This window comes from Nothobranchius furzeri, chromosome 15 (assembly GCF_043380555.1).
Source record: "Nothobranchius furzeri strain GRZ-AD chromosome 15, NfurGRZ-RIMD1, whole genome shotgun sequence".
In the NCBI taxonomy this organism is placed as follows: Eukaryota; Metazoa; Chordata; class Actinopteri; order Cyprinodontiformes; family Nothobranchiidae; genus Nothobranchius; species Nothobranchius furzeri.
The window spans coordinates 61,787,893-61,808,728 of NC_091755.1; the positions used below are offsets into that span (position 1 = coordinate 61,787,893).

Genomic DNA, 20,836 nt, shown 5'->3' on the forward strand with positions numbered 1-20,836 from the left:
CTGACTCTAAACCTGTGAAAAATCTGATGTCAAATAAAATGGGAATAAAGTAGCTTCTGCAGGATTTACATAAAGTCTGCACTCTTTTTCCGCAAATGTGCATTACGTATGTATGTTATTTCCATGCAACTATCGCAAGCTGCACATTTCAGCTCCTGTTCTTTCTTGAGACATCCAGGAACACATGGGATAGTTGGAAGGATTTCATTTTTCCTCAGCTCGTCCATCTTATTGGGACTGCTGTCTCATTAGTGTCAACCAGTTTCTGCTATCAACTCAACCCTTCCTCTTTGCAGAGCACACACATGTCAAAGGTCATGTAAGGCAGCAGCAGGTCATCAAAGGAAGATCCATTGTAATCATCCATGTCAGCTTTTTTTTCACAGTTTCATGACCAGCACTTTTGGCTGCTTTAGACTTTTTGTGATTACATGAGGATATGAAATATTGACAAAATAATTTTTTCTGTTATAAAGTGTGTGCTGAATAGATATCTATGTTAGAGCATGCAAAATGCAGCATGTCTGAGCAAAGAATAAATGTCTTTTTAATCAGTGTTTCTGTTGGATTGCAGTCAGCTAACTTATTAGCCTCTATTTGAAGAGAGGGAGAGAGAAACAGATGAGCAAAGAAACACTTTCTCATTCAGCTGGCAATGGAGCAAAGATAGCATGTGGGTCATTGTAATAAATAGTCAAGCAAAGACAATGCTTGTTTCAGTCTTCATGTAGCCCAGTGATCTAGTGTATGGCACTTTGCTTGGATGTAAATCACTTAATTAGAAAAAGAAGTATATGTGAGGAAGCTAGTTTAGCCAACCTTTAGTGAAGTGAAGGATGCTCTTTAACGTTATCTATGTGCAAAAACACTGCACCGGGGCATCTACAGCTTCAGAAAGTGGAAAGTAAACAGACAATGGTTGTCCTAACAAGGAAATGAGAATACTTCTGAGCAAATCTAGTCTTGTTTCCTTTTCCTTCATTCCTGGCCTCTTTTGAGAATATATTAATAACGAGCTGGATTATTTTCTCTCGTCTTCATGTTATCAACTTTATAGTGTTATGCTTTTAGAGTTTCGCCCTTAAAATGAAATGGGGGGGGGGGGGGGGGGGGTGCTAAAGTTTGACAAATATATCAGTCTTCCAGTCTGACTCCAGGACTCCAGGAAAAGGGAGGTGTATGTATGCATGTGTGTCAGTGTTAAAATTAAGGAGTGTATTTGTGGGAAAGGTTCTTTTCAGAGGAAGCAACTGATGGCAGGTGGCTTACAAATACAAGACTTTGGCCTCATTCCTGTGATTGTAATCAAATACCAGATGCACGTCACTCTACTAAATGCCAGTAACCTCCAGTAGTTTCTATTCACAATATTTCTACATGAAGATGTTTGTAAACAGTGCATCTGATGCAGGTGTCCAGGCAGAACATCTAAAATGGCAATTCTTTTACATAAACTTTGACCTGTGAACTTCCTGTTCAACTACAGAAACACAAACAAGTTGCACCTGCATCTGAAGCACGTTTCATCAGACACTCTAGAAATGCATGGAAATAAAGCTGATATGCAAGCTGTTCACAGAAAATACATTATCTCTCAAATTAATAGACACCTGTAATAACTTTAAAATATATAAATGTAACAAACAACTTCCAACCAAGTGAGAACAGCAAAAAGACCAGTAGATGGAACTTCACACTCCCACAGTCCCCCCGTGATCATTTCCTTTCGGCGTAAGAGAGAATGTGTTTACATTTATTCCAGATTATATCTGCCTGTTTTTTATTGTACTCTACAATCTTTTGTCATAACCATCAGTGTTGCTGTCTGCTTGAAGTCCATGGATTATGCTTGACCCTGCTGTTTATTAAAAGAGACAAACGAAGCTATGATAAAAATCTTCTTTTAAAAGTTAGTATTCCTTTTCTCCTTTATTCCCCTGGTAAAAAGTCTCTGAGAATGTTTTTCTCCTATGACACTGAATATTCAGTTTCCCAAGATAATGTAAAGTCTTGCACACCTTATGTAACTTCATGATATTTGGAGCTTACATGGAAATGCAGTCAATTTACACAATATTAAAATATTTAAGGGACGTTTTTGATTGCCTTGGGGTTAGGGGTTAGGGGTTAGGGTTTCAAACATGGAACCATTATCGCCGGCTAAGGTCAAAAATGGAAAACTTTTTCACATTTCTAAGTGTTTTCTAAAAAACACTGGTTTGCAAAAAAAAAACACCTGTAATCATTTTGTGTCATGACTCCCGTCCTTCACCCTCCTCCACTTCCTCATTATACCTTCATTCAGCTCACCTGGTCCCTTCACCAAGCTCAAGCCAAGCCCTGGTTTCCACAGCAACCTGACCTACACCTCATCAGCTTCTTCCACTTCACCTGCTCCTCACTCATCAGCTCATCTTACACACCTGCTTCCCCTACTATATATTCACCAGCAAACCACCAGTTCCCTGCCAGATTATTACAGCCTTGCCAGTAGTTCTCCAGCCATCCACCCTGCCTGATCTTTGCCTCTGGACCTCGTTTTTTTGCCTGTATCCTGCCTGCCATTTTGACCTTAGCCTGTCTCCGACACTGTCTCCAGCCTCGCCCATCTGGTAACTCTGCTAAAAATAAAGACTTTTTAATCTATTTTTTACTGTGTTTGGTGTCTTCACGGGTCTTCTGAGTTCAGTTCGTGACAGACTGCTGATATATAGATAGTACTGGTTTCATTGTGCCATAACTAGTAATTATTGGTTTCAGAAGAAGGATTAGAAAGTGTCTCAAGATAGCAAATACTACACATTTTTTTCTGTAGCAGAGGTACAGACTAGACCTTAAATGAATTATAAGAATAAGTATAAGATCAAAAATACCTTTATTGGTCCCTCTGTGGGGAAATTGCATATCGGAAGAATTAGATGATGAAAAAACACTTAAATCAATATTCTGTTTATTATATGTGCAACTAGATAGTCAACAAAAGGCCTCCTTGATGCTTGACTTCACGGTTTGTTACAGATTGTTTATCATTTTTCTAAATGGATCTGAGTGCATATGTAAAAGATTTAGAATAAACCAAATCAAAGTTATTGCTGAAAAAAACACTGAGGAAAAAAAGTACGGAAGCAAAAAGTGTGTAGAGAGAAAAGGTCTCTCCTTTAGCAGCCAGAAAACAAAGCAAAGCTTTATGTTGGATGGTGGAACTTTGGATCATTTCAGGTGGAAAAATGTGAAGGGAAAAATAAGTATTACATGTTAACTTCAGCTCAGTCAACTGGCAGCTGGCTGCTCTTTTGCTCCCACTTTATCTTATAAAGAGGTACAGCAGCAAAATATGATTTCCCAATTTTTTTTAAAAGTGTTTCCAAAAACTGCATTCCTCCCACATTCTCTCCTCTCACACCCAGTCTGCAGAGCTTTCACACTCTAAGTGCCCTCATTTGCTTTCAGATGGGTCAACACTTAAAATCATTTTGTAGTTCTGGCTTCATGAGGGCATCTGAGCCATCAAGCAAGACTGATGTGCCTGTTGGTTTGTACACCTGTACCAGTAGAAGCTATGTTTGTGATAGCTGATATGCCCTCATGTCACGTGTATTCTCCATGGACATGCTTCTGAGCTTAAAGAAAACACACACAGAAACATCAAAGATCGAAAGTCTGGACAGATTCCCATCTGTTATGTATTCATGTAAACTTGAATTTGACTGCATATTATAATCAGTTTGTAACAGAAGGACAATAAAGAAGTAAAGCTCTAAATTCAGAATCAGATTTATTTCAGAGCAGACATTAACACATAAAACAAGTAAACAGAAACAGGCTGACTGTGGACATGCACTCCCACTTGTAGATAAAGAGAAAGGTGTGACAACAGGGAGAGAAGAGGATAAAGGGGATAAAACAGCTCCCCCATCCTATGATGCTCAAGAGTGAAAGGAGAGTCAGGGGAGAAGAATAGCGTTGAGTCTGTGAAGGTGTGTGCGTTTGCATTAAAAGTTATATTTGTGCATGCGTGTTATGTCAGTAGTAAGTGACTTTGTGACCTTTCTCGCAGATCAGTCTGTGTCTCTCGTCTAGAATGTTATGGTACGGGTTAATGGCAAGCTGATCCGAGGAGTTCACAGTCCCGTGTGACGAACAGAGGAGCAAGGGGCAGAGCATCTAACTGTATCCATGTCCAGGGGGGTTTTGAAATTATTCAGCCTTCAAGGCCGACATCAGGGAGCCACATTCAGATAATAGACAGGCCTTCTGTGGTCTCAAGGCCACCAAACAGCCAACTCAGGGGTTAAGATTCCATCAAGCCGAGCTGACAATTTCTCAAAGCCGTTTTCCATTCTGTGTCTGAGTTCCAGATGTAGCATAGTTAACTACATACTAGAATTAACGCTGTTTGCTATCAGCTTTGTTAAATTCTGAGAAAGCTCAAACAAGTTGACAATGAAGCTTCTATCATATATAAATATCTAGGATATTATGTATTCGATATAAGTTCATATGCCAACAAGCTTGGTCTATTTTAAATCCAAAGATTAATGTTTGATTTAAGATAATTAAATTTAATAGCAAAAGTTTATTTAATCAGAAGTTTAAAGGAATCTTTGCTTTTTCAATAACCAAACATATCCACCATTCTGTGTTTAATTTCAAAGAAGAGTCAGGTTTTTAAAGTTAAGAATTTATTACTAACACTTTTAAAAATGACAATTTGAAATGACAATTTAGAAATGACAATTTTTAACAGAAAATTTGATATTAAAACTTGTTTTAAAAAGCAAACCTGTGACTGATAGGAAGCTAAAATGAAAATGTGAGTTTTTGGATGCGTGAATGAATATCAGAAGGTTTCTTTCAGCAAGAGAAGCGTTTCTGGGTGAAAAGTTGTTTTGTAGCTAACTGATGTTTATTAGAAAGAACGGCATCAGACACCATCTGTGAGCTACCTCACCCAGCAAGACGACCCTCTGTGTGGATCTGGAGGTCAAGGAGGATGTTGTCAGCCTCAGGGGTACTCGGTCCGGTAGAGAAGACCCGAATAGAACCGATCCTCTGACCCAGAGATGTCGCAGGGTACACGGTGTTGAGCATCTTGCTTAACTCTGAGGGAGTTTTGCGTCAGCTGTTTACAGTTGCATTTATTCGAAGCAAGACTATCGGCGTGACAGAATGCTTAGTAGAGATTTGGGCGGCCGTCCCTCTTCTCCTTCTCAAGAACTGAACTTTTTGCTGTGGGATTTGGTTTTAACAAAACCCTCAGAACATGCCCTCTCAGCGTCAGAAAGCTTGGTCCTGAAGTAAAGACATGTGATGGTTTACCTTTACCCTGGATATCCTCTGAATGAGGTGGTTAACATGCAAGATGACCTTCTAGTTTGCTGAACACACATTACGGATCATCAACAATAATTATTATTATACCCAAAGCATAATAAGTCATTTCAGTAATTAAAATACATTTATACTGAATCAAGAGATTATTTATGATGGTTGTAATAACAGTAATAAAGTCAAAAGTTTATTTAAATTATTATTTAAAATTATTATTGTGAAACTTGAAGTGTCCTTCATCTTGGGATGGAACAGCAGCAGATAAAGATGGTTTCAGCAGACATCACGGCTCCTGGCGTGGTTAATCTGTGGGGCAAAGTTACAGAACGACCCAGCTTGACCCAGCTGGGAAAATGCGACCTTTGTCACAAATTAGAGGCCATTCATGACGCTACACAGAATTGCAGCCAGATTGCTGCTCAGAGCATCCAGCTTCCAGCTTGCAACTCGTGAGGCTTAGAGTTTGAAGCATGGCACAATCCTTTTCTGGCTGTGGAAACTTGCCATTTGCTCCCATCAGCTCCAACATCTACCTATACACCAAGAACCCACTCATTCCACACAGCAAGAACCAGGTAATCATGAATCCAATTATATAAGCGTCTTCTACGTCCTCCATGGATAGCAGCAACAAACACGTAACTGCAACAATTTCCTAATTTCTTCTGGCTCTTGGAGAGTACAGACACTTTTTTCCTCCTCTCCTCCCTATCTTATCCCAAGGCTCTTTGTCTTCGGGTGTACGGCGCTTCTGCATTTTTTCTGGAAACTGGAAATTATTAAAAAATGGACCTGGTCAGTTGGTCTCTCAACGAGATTGACAAAAGTTTTTCAATGATGAGAACGGGAGAAGGAGCTCCTGGTTGCCCCTCTGGGACAGAGCCAGTTGGGCATATCATGGACTCCTGGAAACAGTGGAACTTGATCTGCCTCTCCCAACTGTCTGTAGAGGATTCTGAAGACGTCTGGATATTCGTTGTGTTGGTGTCAGGTTTACTGCTTTTTGGCCTGGGTGGTTATCTGGCTTACCGGAAAATTAATGAGCTGTCGAGGAATATTGGCTCAATCCCGGAGCTCAGGGATGGATTACACCGCGCTGTGAATGCACAGACTCATATAATTGTCGAGATGAGTCGTAAGCTTTGAACTTTGGCTGAGATTCAGACTCTGGCACAAAAGGTGGATTCAGTCAAGGATAGAGTTGACAAATCAGCACGGATTGGTATTGATTAACTACGCCATTATTGGATCGAGAGGGGTTGAAGACCAACGGAACTTTAAGACAGAGAGGAAATTATCTCTGTCTGGCCGCAAAACAAGTTCTTATCGGAATCTGGTGCCCTTGAGCCTGTGAGGCTGAAGCGATAACTCCCCCTCAAAAGAAATGTGGAATGCTGCTGTAGCCATGGCAACTCTGTCTCCCTATCCCTGCCTGGGCGGGATCGCAACTGGTGAAGGCTGCTGAATCGTTCCAGGAGTCACTGTGCTCTGTAAACCCAACGACCCAATCCTCATATAAACCCCTCTGATCTCTATTAAGGTAGCGCGACTCGGGTTACGAATGACCACAGTCACTAATTCTTGTCATGTGTCTATGCCTATGTATGTATGTCTGATCTCCGAATTGTGTGTACTGAAACTCTAATTTCCCTCTGGGATTAATAAAGTATCTTTAAATTCAAATTTGAACAATGTTGTGAATTCTCGCACATATGGCAATAAAACCCTTCTGATTCTGATTCTGGTCTCACTCCAGAAATCCATTACGTGTCTAACTGGGTGCTTTTTGCCAGGACAGGAAGTAGCTCCCTTCTCTGCTTGAAATGTGGAAAATTTTTTATCAGTTTATTTATTTAGAAACTTATTATTCCAGAGGATGAAACCACTTTGAGATGAGCCATTTCATGTTCAAGTGGGTCCCATTACCTTACAACAAATAAAGTCATCATAACACAGTCAAAAAGCAAAAAGACAAATTTGAAACAATGTGATGTTCATCACAAACTGAAATAAAACAAAACATTAAAATAAAAAATTAATAAATATTATTAATAATATTATTAATAATAATTCAGCCATCCATCCATTCAGCCCAAATTAATGTAAGCCAAAAGTTTAAGCATGTATGAAAAACACTAAATAGGGCAAATTGAACGAATGAAGGTTTTTTAAGCTAAAGTTGATCTTGTTTGTGACTGATTGATTGTGCGTTTTAAAAGACAGATCTGGCTCTAGCCAAACACCTAAGTATTTAATTGAATCAGAAGCTTTAAGCTTAGACTAATCTAGAAATTGTAAATGTAAATCACCAAGCATAGCAGAAGAAGGATTTTTTTCTGAAAAAGCACTGATTTTGACTTATTATGAACTAACCAGTGTTGTACGTTGTAAAAATTAAAGTGAATACACTCTTGGATCTCAGTTAAGCTCTCAGTTGCATTCAGAGACCAACTGACCAAACCCAATGTTTTGAAAAAAAATTCTAATGATAGACAGAACAGGACAGAGAGTGTTAGACAGGATAAGGTTGAGAGGAGGAAAAGAATAACAGCATGTGATCTCCTCAAGAAGCTGAAAAATCCAACACACAAAATGAAAATACAAACCAGTGGCATCAAATTGGCAAACCAGCAAGTTTTAAGTGTGGTTTTCACAAATGAGATTTAAATATTGTCAAAAATGTAAGCAGTTGTCTTCTTTTATAACACGCATAATACTTCCTTGAGTGTTTTGAAGGGCCCTGCTGTGTGTGTGTGTTTGTCGGGGGGGGGGGGGGGGGGGGGTAAATGAACTTATCATCATGTTAGCTATATTTCACTTTACTTGCGCACTGACATAAGTCATAAAATCTTACACACACACACATACAACATTTGTAAGGTTGTGACAGCCAATATTTGCTCACATGTGGGGGCAGCTTGTCAGTTTTGCCCAGAGCAAACACACCAATGTGGATGTAGAATATTAATGTGGTGCATTTTAACAGCTGCTCAGTCACAGCTTGTTTACAGTGTTTGAGGGTTCTCTTAAGAACTAATTTGTCACTGTCAGCTTTCTAAGTGTGTGTGTGTGTGTGTGTGTGTGTGTGTGTGTGTGTGTGTGTGTGTGTGTGTGTGTGTGTGTGTGTGTGTGTGTGTGTGTGTGTGTGTGTGTGTGTGTGCGTGTGCGTGCGTGTGCGCGTGCGTGTGCGTGTGTGTGTGTGTGAAGAGAGAGAGAGAGAGAGAGAGAGAGAGAGAGAGAGAGCGTATGTTGGTGGGGTTGGGGTGTGTGCAAGTAAGGTCATACAGATTGTCATGAACATTTTTTTTTCTTGCACCGAATTTAGCAGTTGTAATTCATTTTTTGCATTGTATTAATATGTCTAATCTGCGGGTCATCCAGCATGCTTTTTATATAATGTTGTTTGTGTATTTAATGAAATCTTGCAGAGTTAAACCTGTTTTTGTGACTGTGTGTTTGTTTGTGTGCATGCATCAGTTTTCTCATATTTGTGATTTTTTTCGTTGTTGAAAGATTTACACTCCAGTGTCTCACCTCCATCAGTCAAGTCTTGTCTTGTCTCAGTCGGCTGTATTTTGACTTGATGCACACTCAGCCTTTGTCCTCAACTGGCATACCAGCTCCACCGTGTTCTAATATGCTGAAAAATGAGCAAACATGACAATTCAACAATAGCAAATATTTCAAGATGCATGCATTTATTCAATGAACCACAACTAGTAAATGACATAAAATATGATTTAGTATGTATAAAAAAACCTTGAAATTGTTTTGAGTTGATGACATTGTATATTTATTGGAATTAAAACCCTAAAATTAGGAATGTCTGATTTCAAGCAGACCAAGGTGGTGGTCCCCTTATTTCAAAAGGGCGACTGCAGAGTGTGTTCCAACTACAGAGGGATGACACTCCTGAGCCTTCCTGGTAAAGTCTATTCAGGGACTCTGAAGAGAAGGGTTGACTAGATAGTCATGTTTGGTTTGTGGGAATGCAGGTACAGAGCTGCTTCGTTAGTGACCAACATCACGGATGTGGCTGTCAGAGGGCCTGACACTGCTGCGCTTCATTCAACTACATTGTAGTAACCGCCACTTTATCTGTCCAATAGCGTAATGGTGCTGCAAGGATGGGAAAAGTAATTAGATTACTTTGTTACCTACAAAATAACGCCATTAGTAAATATGCTGGTGAAGGTTCTCAGTCATCCAGGTCATGGTAATCCATAAACAATGCCAATAACCTTCTGTTTGGGTGTCTTGTCTTTTGGACGGACCAATTTCTGCCTGAGTGTGTTGTTGGGTGTCAAGTTTACCAGAATGTTGTTCGGAGAAAACTCTTCTCGGCTTCTCTGAGACTCATGCCACAAATGGGATGATGATGCTTTTGCGCCTGGTGTAAAGCTGTTATTCAAAAAACACTGTTACTCCCAACACTGGTTTTGTGGACATTCAACAATGTCACATAGGGGGTCCTGTGGAGGGTTTACCAGCAGCATGAAGTGCCTGACCCCTTGATACAGGCTGTTAGGTCCCTATATGATTGTTTTCAGAGCTTGGTTCGTATTGCCGACTGTTGGGCTTGTTTCCAAGGCTGCCCGATTCTCTTCATAATTTTTATGGACAGGGTTTCTAGGTGGACATTGAGAGGAGCCAGTTGAGGTAGCTTGGGCATCTGTTTAGGATGCCTCCTGGACGCCTCCCTGGTGAGGTTTTCTGGGCACATCCCACCGGGAGGAGACCTAAAGGAAGACCCATGACATGCTGGTGGAACTATGTCTCTCTGCTGGCTGGGAAATGCCTTGGGATCCCCTCGGAAGAGCTGGCCTAAGCGGCTGGGGAGAGGCAAGTCTGGGTCTCTCAACTTAGGTTGTTGCCCTTGCGATCCGACTCCAGATAAGCAGAAGGAAATGGATGGATGGATACATTTCTAGGAGCAGCCAAGGGGTTGAAGAAATCCTTTATGGTGGCCTAAGGATCGGGTCTCTACTTTTTGCAGATGACATGGTCCTGTTGGCTGGTTTGCAACAGAGTGTCAAGGGGCTGGGATGAAAATCAGCACCTTTAAATCTGAGACCTTGGTCTTGTGCTAGAAATGGAAATAATGCCTTCCCCAGGCAAGCAATAAGGCCCTGCCCCCAATGAATGGGGTTTATGTACCTCAGAATTTTGTTCACGGATAAGGGAAAAATGCAGTGGGGGAGTAAAAGGCATATTGGGTTTGCCTCTACACCGATATCAGCGTTGTAACAGTCTATCAAGGTGAAAAGAGAGCAGAGCCAGTAGGCAAAGCTCTTGATTTACCAACCATCATCTATAGTCGCAAGTTTTGGGCAGTTACAGAAAGAATGCGATTGCAAGCAGCCAAAATGACTTTTCTCCTCAGGGTGACTGATCTCTTTCTTAAGCCCTTTTCAGATAGACATTCTGGAACATTTGCGGACAATTCAATCCGGTTTTTAACCGGAACTATGTTTTCAGACACACCACTTTTGTACCGGAACTTGTCCTTTTGGCTGCGTTCACACAGCAGGGAAAAGTTCCAGATGTCTGACGGCGGCGGGGGGTGGGGTGGGGGGTGGGGATCGGACTTATGTTAAGAAGAAGAAGAAAAAAATATAATTTCTAGAGCGCCTCTCAAGATAAAAATCACGAGGCGCTTAAGCATAATTCTGCGCACACGAAGACGCATAAGAGACCTGGATGATGAAGCTCAATGGTTAAAGGAATCACTGAAGCGGTGTGAAGCGCTCCGTCACGCGTCTAGGCGGTACCGTAGGAGGCGAGCTGCCGTGGTTCGCCGCATGCTACAGCAGCGGTCTATGTAGGTGCGCACAGCGTCCCCCGGTCCCCTCCTCCTCCCCCTCCCCCTTGTCCGGAACTTTACCTCACCAGTCTGAAGCAGCCACCCTGTCCGTAACAAGTCCGGACCTGTTACTAGGGGCTTCCTCCGGATAAATTCCGGAACACGTTATCCGGATGTTTATATTCAGACAGAAAGGTCTTACGGACAGATTCCGGAATATTTCCGTTTTTCATGGCCTGTCTGAAGGGGGCTTTAGAGATAGGGTGAGAAGCTCGGTGATCTGAGAGGGGCTCAGACCCATGCTGCTCATCCACATCAAGAGAGTCAGTTAAGGTGGCTCAGGCATTTGTTTAGAATGCCTCTTGGATGCTCCCTGATGTAGCGCCCCAGGCACCTCAGGAGAAAAACTAAAAACGTAATACACAGGACACACTGGAGGCACTATGTTTCTTGGCTGACCTGTTCCATTTGCTGATTGGTTCTTGTAGAGTGCATACGGTGAATTTTTACCCCCCGTGAAGCAGAAAATATCAAACTGGTCAGATATTCACCTGAGTGTCTCGTGAGGTGGAAAACTGAGTGAAAATCAGATGCACACAGCAAGGTATCTGCTGAGCAAACAGTCATTTGAGGCCATTCTCATGTGTGGCGGGCGTAACGCCCCTGGTCTTTACTGTATTTAAAGATTACTTCCATTGTTCTTCTTGGATGGTCAAAGCTTTTTACTGGCACATCTCCCATGCATGACAAATTATTGTTTGTCGCTTTGTTCTTTGATACCAAAGGGTAAAATAAACATGCTTGAATTCCTTGCTTGGAAACCTCTTTTAACAACAAACTTTGCTTGGCACAGTTAGCTGAGGCAGCAGGTTCTGGACAAATGGGCAGTCAGTTGAAGAGTTAGTGTGAGCATTTTTAGAAGAATGATGATGAAAATGCTTTTACGACCTATAACCCCTCCACCATATTAGACTTACTGGCATCCAAGTCATGAGGTGTTTGGAATATAATAGAATAGATTTAATTAATCATACAGTGGGGGAATTCGCTTGCAACAGCAGCACAAACACTCAGAGAAAATTAAGAAAACAAAAATGATAACAACATTACAGTTAAACACACAAAACAATAAGCTACTGTACTATTGTAACCTTCAACCCCTAAAAACAATGAATTAAAGAAAATGTGTGTTTCCAGAACTATACACAGCAAAGGACACGGACATACTAATGTTCATCCAGTATTGCACAAGTATTGAACACATACTGAATATTGCATTGATGTTATTGTGAACAGGATAATGCCAGTACTAGTTAAACTGAGGAGTTATCGACTCTAACTGCAGAGAGGATAAATGACCTACGGTAGTGTTCTGTATTGCATCTGGGATGTCTCAGTCTGCCAATGATAGAGCTGTCCATGGCCTCCACAGTGAAATGCAGTGGGTTAGAGGGGTTTTCCAAGATTGAAGTCATCTTCACCAGCATCCTTCTTTCATGTGTATTTCTACAGGATGATTTCGGGTATTAATTATTTATTCCACCTGTGTCTATCTGTCGTTTTCTGTCTCTGAAGGCAAATCAAGTCTCCAAATATCCAGAAGCAGCTGGTACAGAGTGAGATAAGGAAAGATGCTGTGCCAGATGGACATCCACATTCTTTATCACAGGTTTGAAAATGTCTGTGTGTTTGTGCAGACATGTTCTTTGACTCAGCTTCTCATTCCATTTGTAGACCACTGAGTTCATATTGGTCTAACCATGCACCACTACTCCTTTGAAAGTCATTTTCCTTTCCTGCCAAGTCATTTTACATTGATCCAATCTCTGTTTTCCAACTCATCTCAGCGGAGAGGGATTTTAGCCTCAGTTATGCCACTGACACTTTTTCTCTCAGTGAACCTAACTTTGTTGCAGAAGTGAAAATGAACAACCAAATAAATACAATAAATTAAGATAACAGGTGCAGTCGGCCCTCCAGATGTTTTTGATTTAACTACAGTTTGCACTGTAAAGCTGATTCATCATCAGTTACTTTTCTCTTTGTCCATAACTGTTTTCATGCTTGTTTTCTGGTGTGCAGACTTAGTCTGAGGAGTTAATGTACGGAGCGCAATAATGCCAAGTCATATATATATATATATAAATATATATATATATATATATATATATATATATATATATATATATATATATATATATATATATATATATATATATATGCCAAACTAAGAAAAATGAAGTTTTTGTAGAGTTATCTCATCGTTTCCCACTGTGTGTGTCTACATACAGCTTCTGTCTCTGCATTCAAACAGTGTCAAAGACATCAAGTGACTGGTAATGATGGAAAGAGGTGCTGTAAAATCATTTCATGGAAACATATTTATACAAGCAAGGCAATCTACTAAAGTTCTCAGATCATTTATTTTCATGGCAGTGCATGAAGTATATTATAAAATATTGACTGAAGGAAGTACTGGTGTTGGAGCAGAAACACTCTCAAATTCCAGTTTATTGTCATTATTCTGTTATGGCCCACCCTTCTGGAATTCGTTGGCTGCTGTTTTCTTTCTTTCTTTTTTATTTTAATGTTGTCTACATGAAATTATAGGTTCAGAATCCTTCTTTAATATATTAAAAAAGAACTCATTCTACAAATCAACACATTGAGACCTGGAGAGGTGTGGTGGGGAGGAATGGCCCCCCTGGTCTGAATTCGAGCAGCGTTTTGTTATGAATTTCTGTCCTTGTCATGGATTGTCCATAATGAACACCATGTTCACACATAAAGGTGTCAATATGTGCTCTTAGCACCAGGATACCTTAGGCCGCAGCTTGATGATCGACTTTTTTGCCGTCTCATCTGATCTGCGGCCACATGTGTTTTGGACACTCAGGTGAAGAGAAGAGCGGAGCTGTCAACTGACCACTACCTAAGGGAGAATGATGACTTGGCTTCAATTCTGAGGGAGGATGCCGGTCAGACCTGGCAGGCCCAAACGTATTGTGAGGATCTGCGGGGAACTTCTGGCAGAGTCTCCTGTCAGAAGTTTCAATTCCCACCTCTGACAGATTCCAAAGTGGATGAGATTTGCCCAGACTTCCTTAAGGCTCTGGATGTTGTAGGGCTATGTTGGTTGATGCGGCTCTGCAATATCACGTAGACATTGGGGGCAGTTCCACTGGATTGGCAAACTGGGTTGGTGATCCCCTGAATTAAAAAGGGGCATCCTAGGATGGGTTCCAACTACAAGGGAATCACACTCCTGAGCCTCCCTGGTAAAATCTATTCAGGGGTTCTGGAGAAGAGGGTTTATGGGGTTGTCGAGCCACAGATTCAGGAGGAGCAATGTGGTTTTCATCGTAGCCATGGAATACTGGACCAGATCTACACCCTTCGGGGGTCCTAGTGCGTGGGAATTTTCCCAACCAATCTACATGTGTTTTGTGGATTTGAAGAAGATGTTTGTCCACATCCCTCAGGAGACCCTTTGGGGGGTACTTCGGGAGTATGGGGTATCAGGGTACCAGGTCCTCTTATATGGGCTGTTAGTTCCCTGTATGACCAGTGTCAGAGCTTGGTCCGCATTGCTGGCAATAAGTCGGGCTAGTTTCCAGTGAGAATTGGACTCCACCAAGACTGCACTTTGTCACCGATTCTGTCCGTAAATTTTATGGACCAGCACTGAGTCAGAGGATCCAGCTGGCTGTCCATCAAGACACTGGATGATCCTTGACCCAACTTAAGGCTGTCGCTGGTGACAAATGCAGTCCCATGCCCATCAGACGGCATTTGTGACTGAATGGCTTCAAAAGCAAAAAATGTCTTCAAAGGCCATGTTTCTGTTCATGCCACAGAACTGACAGTTTGGAATTTGCAAGGAAGAAGATAAAAGGTGGAAGAAGTTTTGCTCTCTGACGAGAAGAAATTTCACATTGATGATCCTGATGGTTTCCCACATTACTGACTTGACAAACAGATGCTACCTGAGATGTTTTCTACGCACCAGAGTGGAGAAGTGCCAACATGGTCTGAGATACTTTTTACTTCAGTGGAACAATAGAACTTAAGGAGGTGCAGTTTCATCAAATGGCCACTGACTATGTCAAGATGTTGCAGAGAGCATCCCCCAGGACTGAGGGCTCTCATCTGTGCTTTAACAACTGAGTTTTTAACATGAAAACGCTACAGTAGGCAATGGCCACAAGAACAGGTATTACTTCCAGGAGAATGCCATCACTAATTTGGGCCATCCTGTGTGTTCTCTGTGGGGCGGGCACTTAACAACTGGACCACCGTTTTTTAAATGTTGTTTTCGGTAAACTGCATGCTCAAAAAATGTTTTGTCTAACTCCCATTTCTCCTTGCTGCATGTTGCAGCTCTATTCAAAACCTAGTAAAGATTATCACTAATCTTCAGGAAATGAAAAAAAAACTTTTTAAATAAACTGTTTTATTGAAAATTTGAGAACAAATACTGAGTACAAATACTATTTTAATGCAAACTATCAGAACTTTGCTGACATGTGAAAAAAGTCAAATGAGGCTTTTGTTCAGACGCCCTCTCCCTCGCTGTACTCACTCTCGTGCATCTGTGGCATCATCAGATTGCTACACCTGCCAGCTCCTCTCACTGAACGTCAACCTCACTGCCATCCAAGGCATCCATGCATGCAATGTTTGATGCCTCTGCTGAATTGACCACCGTGATCTTAAAATTCGCATAACTCTGCCATAATGTGTTAACTTGCCTCACTTTCGGTCCACTCTGCTCCAGACCCCCAGTCTCCATTTTTTTCTCCTGTTGAGAACACACAGCCTGGCGCCCTCTGCTGTTACGGGCAAGTAATGACCCAAGACAAATATCAGCATGTGTAAATGCTTAGAAACCGATAATAAGACGACCCCACATTTTAAAATTATTTTCAATGAAAAAAAAAACCTTGTCTTATAATTGGGTCAATACAGTATTTGGTATTTATAAATAACTGACAGAAAATGGCAAAACTTTGTACAGAACAGTGGCATAGGGTTGTGCTCATCAAGGTTTTATTTGTCAGAGACTAATATGATTTAGTTCAGATTAAATATCTGCAGATAATGAATCTCAGTTTGATGCTTGCATTATTTAACTTACGATGTAGCCTTGCAAACAACACATTGCAAGGCATTATAACAAATTAACGTTCTTGACACACACCGGTGCTTTTGCACCTGTTATGTAGTGCAGAGAGGAAACCATGGCTCCACCAGCTCCAAAAGGTGACAAAAAATACAATATTTTCTAACACATAAGTGTGTTGATCAACCAGAGAGATGAATTCAGTGACTTCTTCTACCCCTATACATTTTTCTTAATAATTCAAATCCCATATACATGTCTCTTCTCTATGGTGTCATCTAATGTGTGTTGGTTAGCCAGGCAATATTTTTGATATTGGTTGAACTTAACCGAGAGTTAGAATTTTTGACTTTTTAAAGAGTCATTATAGCAGGTTTACTTTGTAGGCTGGAGCGATTGTCTCTAAAGGTCTGTGTTGTTGATCTGAAGACGTCTCCTACTGAAGACACTCTGTTTTAACAACAGTTTTAAACATTGATGGTTTTTATTGTAGCTGTGTGTAATATGCGTGCACCATGTAAAATACTCAGAATGTAGTTTGGCAAGAGTGGCTGAACCACTCATATCAATTTATTTATTTTTTGCTTTAAAGGGATACTCGGCAGTTTTGCATGCTTTTAGCACCCCCTAGTGTCCATTATTAATTGACTGTGGTTAAACCGAAAATGAAACTTGTCTCCTTGCTGTGAGTTTATCTTTTTAACACCTTAATCTAACTGCTGAAATGTCTCCTCAGCATTCATTAGTTTCTAGAGGAGTGGTTCATCAATAAATCAAACAAATTAGCTGTGTTCATGATCTAAAACATGCAGGAAACGTGCTGGAAGCAGACTCCAGCTCCACCATGTCAAATCTACTCCACTCCACAGCCCCCCCCCCCCCCCCCCCCCCCCCCCCCCCCGCAGGGACATCTCTGAAGTTGCAAAACATTTAATTAACACTGTAAAGGGTCATTTTAGCTCAAACTGGCTCAAAACAATGATTTAAAGTAGGAAAAGGTTGCATGGTATACCTTTAAAGTAATTTAAACTTCACAACTTGCATATATGACCTAAAGCAGTAAATTAAGAGCAGAGACTGAGAATTGAATTAAACATTTGAATGAAAACAAGTTGTTGGCAGATCAGCAAATTTTATTTTCTCATAAAAAACAAGTTGTCATGGTCTGCGTCTGTGTCTTCCTCATGTGTCTCCTTATGTCCTCCATCCCTCTTTAGATTCCCCTTTTGTGTCTCATAGCACCCTCATGTGTCCTTTGTCTGCGTCCAATATGTGTCCTTATGTTGGTAGTCCTTTAAGTCTATTCCTCCCAGGTCTTGTGTCATCTCATTCATGCCCAGGCCCTCCAGGTCTCATTTACATTCTGTGTCCTTTTAGTCCCCAGCTTCTTTGTCCCTAGCTCGACGTGTGTGTGTGTCAGTCCCCTGCTCAGTGTGTGTGTGTGTGTGTGTGTGTGTGTGTGTGTGCTTGTCCATTCCCCATTCCTGTTTATATTAGTGCCTTTGTGTGTGTGATGGTGTGAGTGTGTGTTAGTCCTTCCCGCAGCCTTTAGGTTTAGTTTTGTGTTTTAGAGTTTTTAGGTTTATTTGGCCCTCCTCTGTTTCTGTTTGCCCATTTTGATTATTAGGTTCACCTGTCTTCCATCCAGCTCTCACTTCACACACCTGCCGCCATTTTCCCTAATCACTTCTCCCTGTGTATATAAGCTCTGTCTTGTCTGTGTTTGGTGTCGGTTCATTGTTGTTGTTTCTCAGCATTATTTGTTCGTCAGTCTGCTCGTTCCTCTTGTGTTTTTTGACTCCCTGGATTTTTGGATTTTGGCTTCCTGCCATTTGGATTTATTTTTGTTCTTCCTCCAAATAAATGATTTTTACTTATATCAACTCCTGCCTTTGTGTCATCCTGGGTTACTGCATTTTTTGGGTCCAAACCATCCCTTCACCGTGATAGAATGAACCGACCAACACAGGACCCAGCAGAATACTGGCCTCCACCATCAGACCGCTACCGGTACTGTGGCGACCCGGATGGATGCCGTGCCTTCATCGAAGCATGCGCTCGCCTGGACTCGGTTGTTTCGGATTTTGACAGGCTATCCGTTATGCTGTACAGTTTGGGTGGTAGCGCCCTAGATTGGGCTGCGGACTATTTTGAAGGTCGTGAGATCAGGACTGTGCCTTTATGGGACTTTGCCAAGGACTTGCTTCTCACCTTTGGCCGTGACCCTCCTGCACCAGTCGCACCTGCCACCTCCTCCTCCATATCTTTATCTGCTCCAAAACTCCAGTGCCATCCTGATCCTGTACAATCTGTCAGAACTGGTTTCATCTCCTTCTCCCTTGAACCTGTTGGTGCTCTCTCAGCACATCCGATGGGCCAAAACACCACACCCTCGCCTGGACCAGACAGCGCTGCCGCATCATCTCCGGTGGGCTGTCATTCCTCCTCGGTTCCTGCCAGCGTCTTCTCCATTCCTCTGAGCCAAAAAAACCCACGCCGACGACGCCGCAACCGTCCTGCTCCAGCGGTGGTCCCGGTGGATGCATCACCTCCTGCTCCAGCGGTGGTCCTGGTGGACGCATCGCCTCCTGCTCCGGCGGTGGTCCCGGTGGACGCATTGCCTCCTGTCTCGGTGATGGTCCCGGAGGATGCATCGCCTCCTGTCTCGGTGGTGGTCCCGGAGGATGTATCGCCTCCTGTCTCGGTGGTTGCTCTGAAGGACGCTTCGCATCCGGTCCAGCCCTTTCAAGAGGTTCCGGTCCAGCCCTTCCAAGAGGCTCCGGTCCAGCCCTTCCAAGAGGCTCCGGTCCAGCCCTTCCAAGAGGCTCCGGTCCAGCCCGTCCAAGTGGCTCCAGTCCAGGCTGTCCAAGTTGCTCCGGTCCAGCCCGTACAAGAGACTCCGTCCAGTCCGGCACTTCCAGGCCTGAAGTCGACACCTCTAGTCTCCGGCTCTGAAGTGGACGTCTCAGGCCACGGCTGTGAAGTGTACGTCTCACACCCCGGCTCTGAAGTGGACTTCTCACGCTCCGGCTCTGAAGTGGACGTCTCGACGTCCCCGTGTCAAGTCTTGACGTCCCCGTGTCAAGTCTCCACATCTCCGTGTCAAGTCTCCACGTCCCGTGTCAAGTCTCCACGTCCCCGTGTCAAGTCTCCACGTCCAAGTCTCAAACGTTCCAGTTCCCACAAGTCTTCCCACAAGTATTCCAGTTCCCACAAGTGTTCCCACAAGTCTTCCAGTTCCCACAAGTGTTCCCACAAGTCTTCCCACAAGTCTTCCAGTTCCCACAAGTGTTCCCACAAGTTTTCCCATCACCTAAGTCTCAAGTTTTCCAGTCTCCCAAGTCTTAAGTCTCCCCACAAGCGTTCCAGTTCCCTCAAGCGTTCCTGTTCCCACAAGTGTTCCTGTCTCAAGTCTCCCCACAAGCGTTCCTGTTCCCACAAGTGTTCCTGTCTCAAGTCTCCCCACAAGCGTTCCTGTTCCCACAAGTGTTCCTATCTCAAGTCTCCCCACAAGCATTCCGGTTCCCACAAGTGATCCTGTCTCAAGTGTCCCCACAAGCGTTCCTGTTCCCACAAGCGTTCCTGTCTCCAGTCTCCCCACAAGCGTTCCTGTTCCCACAAGCGTTCCTGTCTCCAGTCTCCCCACAAGTGTTCCTGTTCCCACAAGCGTTCCTGTCTGCAGTCTCTCCACAAGTATTCCTGTTCCCACAAGCGTTCCTGTCTCCAGTCTCCCCACAAGTGTTCCTGTTCCCACAAGCGTTCCTGTCTCCAGTCTCCCCACAAGCGTTCCAGTTCCCACAAGTGTTCCCACAAGTCTTCCCACAAGTCTTCCAGTTCCCACAAGTGTTCCCACAAGTCTTCCAGTTCCCACAAGTATTCCCACAAGTCTTCCAGTCCCCACAAGTCTTCCAGTCACCCAAGTCTCAAGTGTTCCAGTCTCCCAAGTCTCAAGTCTCCCCACAAGCGTTCCTGTTCCCACAAGTGATCCTGTCTCAAGTCTTCCCACAAGTGTTCCTGTTCCCACAAGCGTTCCTGTCTCCAGTCTCCCCACAAGTTTTCCAGTTCCCACAAGTGTTCCAGTTCCCACAAGTGTTCCAGTTCTCACCTCAAAAGTTCCAGTCACCGTCCCGGTCTCAAAGGTTCCAGTCTCAAGTGTTCCAGTCCTCACCTCAAAAGTTCCAGTCACCGTCCCGGTCTCAAAGGATCCAGTCTCAAGTGTTCCAGTCCTCACTTCAGAAGTTCCAGTCCCGTGTGTTCCAGTCTCAAGAGTCCCCTGTGTTCCAGTCTCAAGAGTCCCCTGTGTTCCAGTCTCGGTCCCAAGAGTTCCAGTCTTCTAGACTTCCCTGGTCCCACCTCCTGGTTCCCCGTCGTCAGTCCCCGAGACTTCGCTGGTCCCGCCTCCTGGTTCCCCGTCGCCGGCCCCCAAGACTTCCCTGGCCCCGCCTCCTGGTTCCCCGTCGTCGGTCCCCGAGACTTCCCTGGTCCCGCCTCCTGGTTCCCCATCACCAGCCCCCGAGACTTCCCTGGTCCCGCCTCCTGGTTCCCCGTCGTCAGTCCCCGAGACTTCCCTGGTCCCACCA

At 43.1% G+C, this 20,836-nt stretch overlaps 1 protein-coding gene across 3 annotated transcripts in view; it reads left to right on the plus strand.

Moving 5' to 3' along the window:
* The window catches only part of LOC107391005 (ERC protein 2), a 300,921-nt gene that overhangs the window by 139,846 nt on the left and 140,239 nt on the right, over nucleotides 1–20,836 (plus strand). For all 3 annotated transcript variants that reach the window (XM_054745980.2, XM_070545069.1, XM_070545070.1), the window contains one exon: nucleotides 12,710–12,803. In XM_054745980.2, the coding sequence (XP_054601955.2) occupies nucleotides 12,710–12,803 (94 nt within the window). The remainder of the gene's footprint in view (nucleotides 1–12,709; nucleotides 12,804–20,836) is intronic.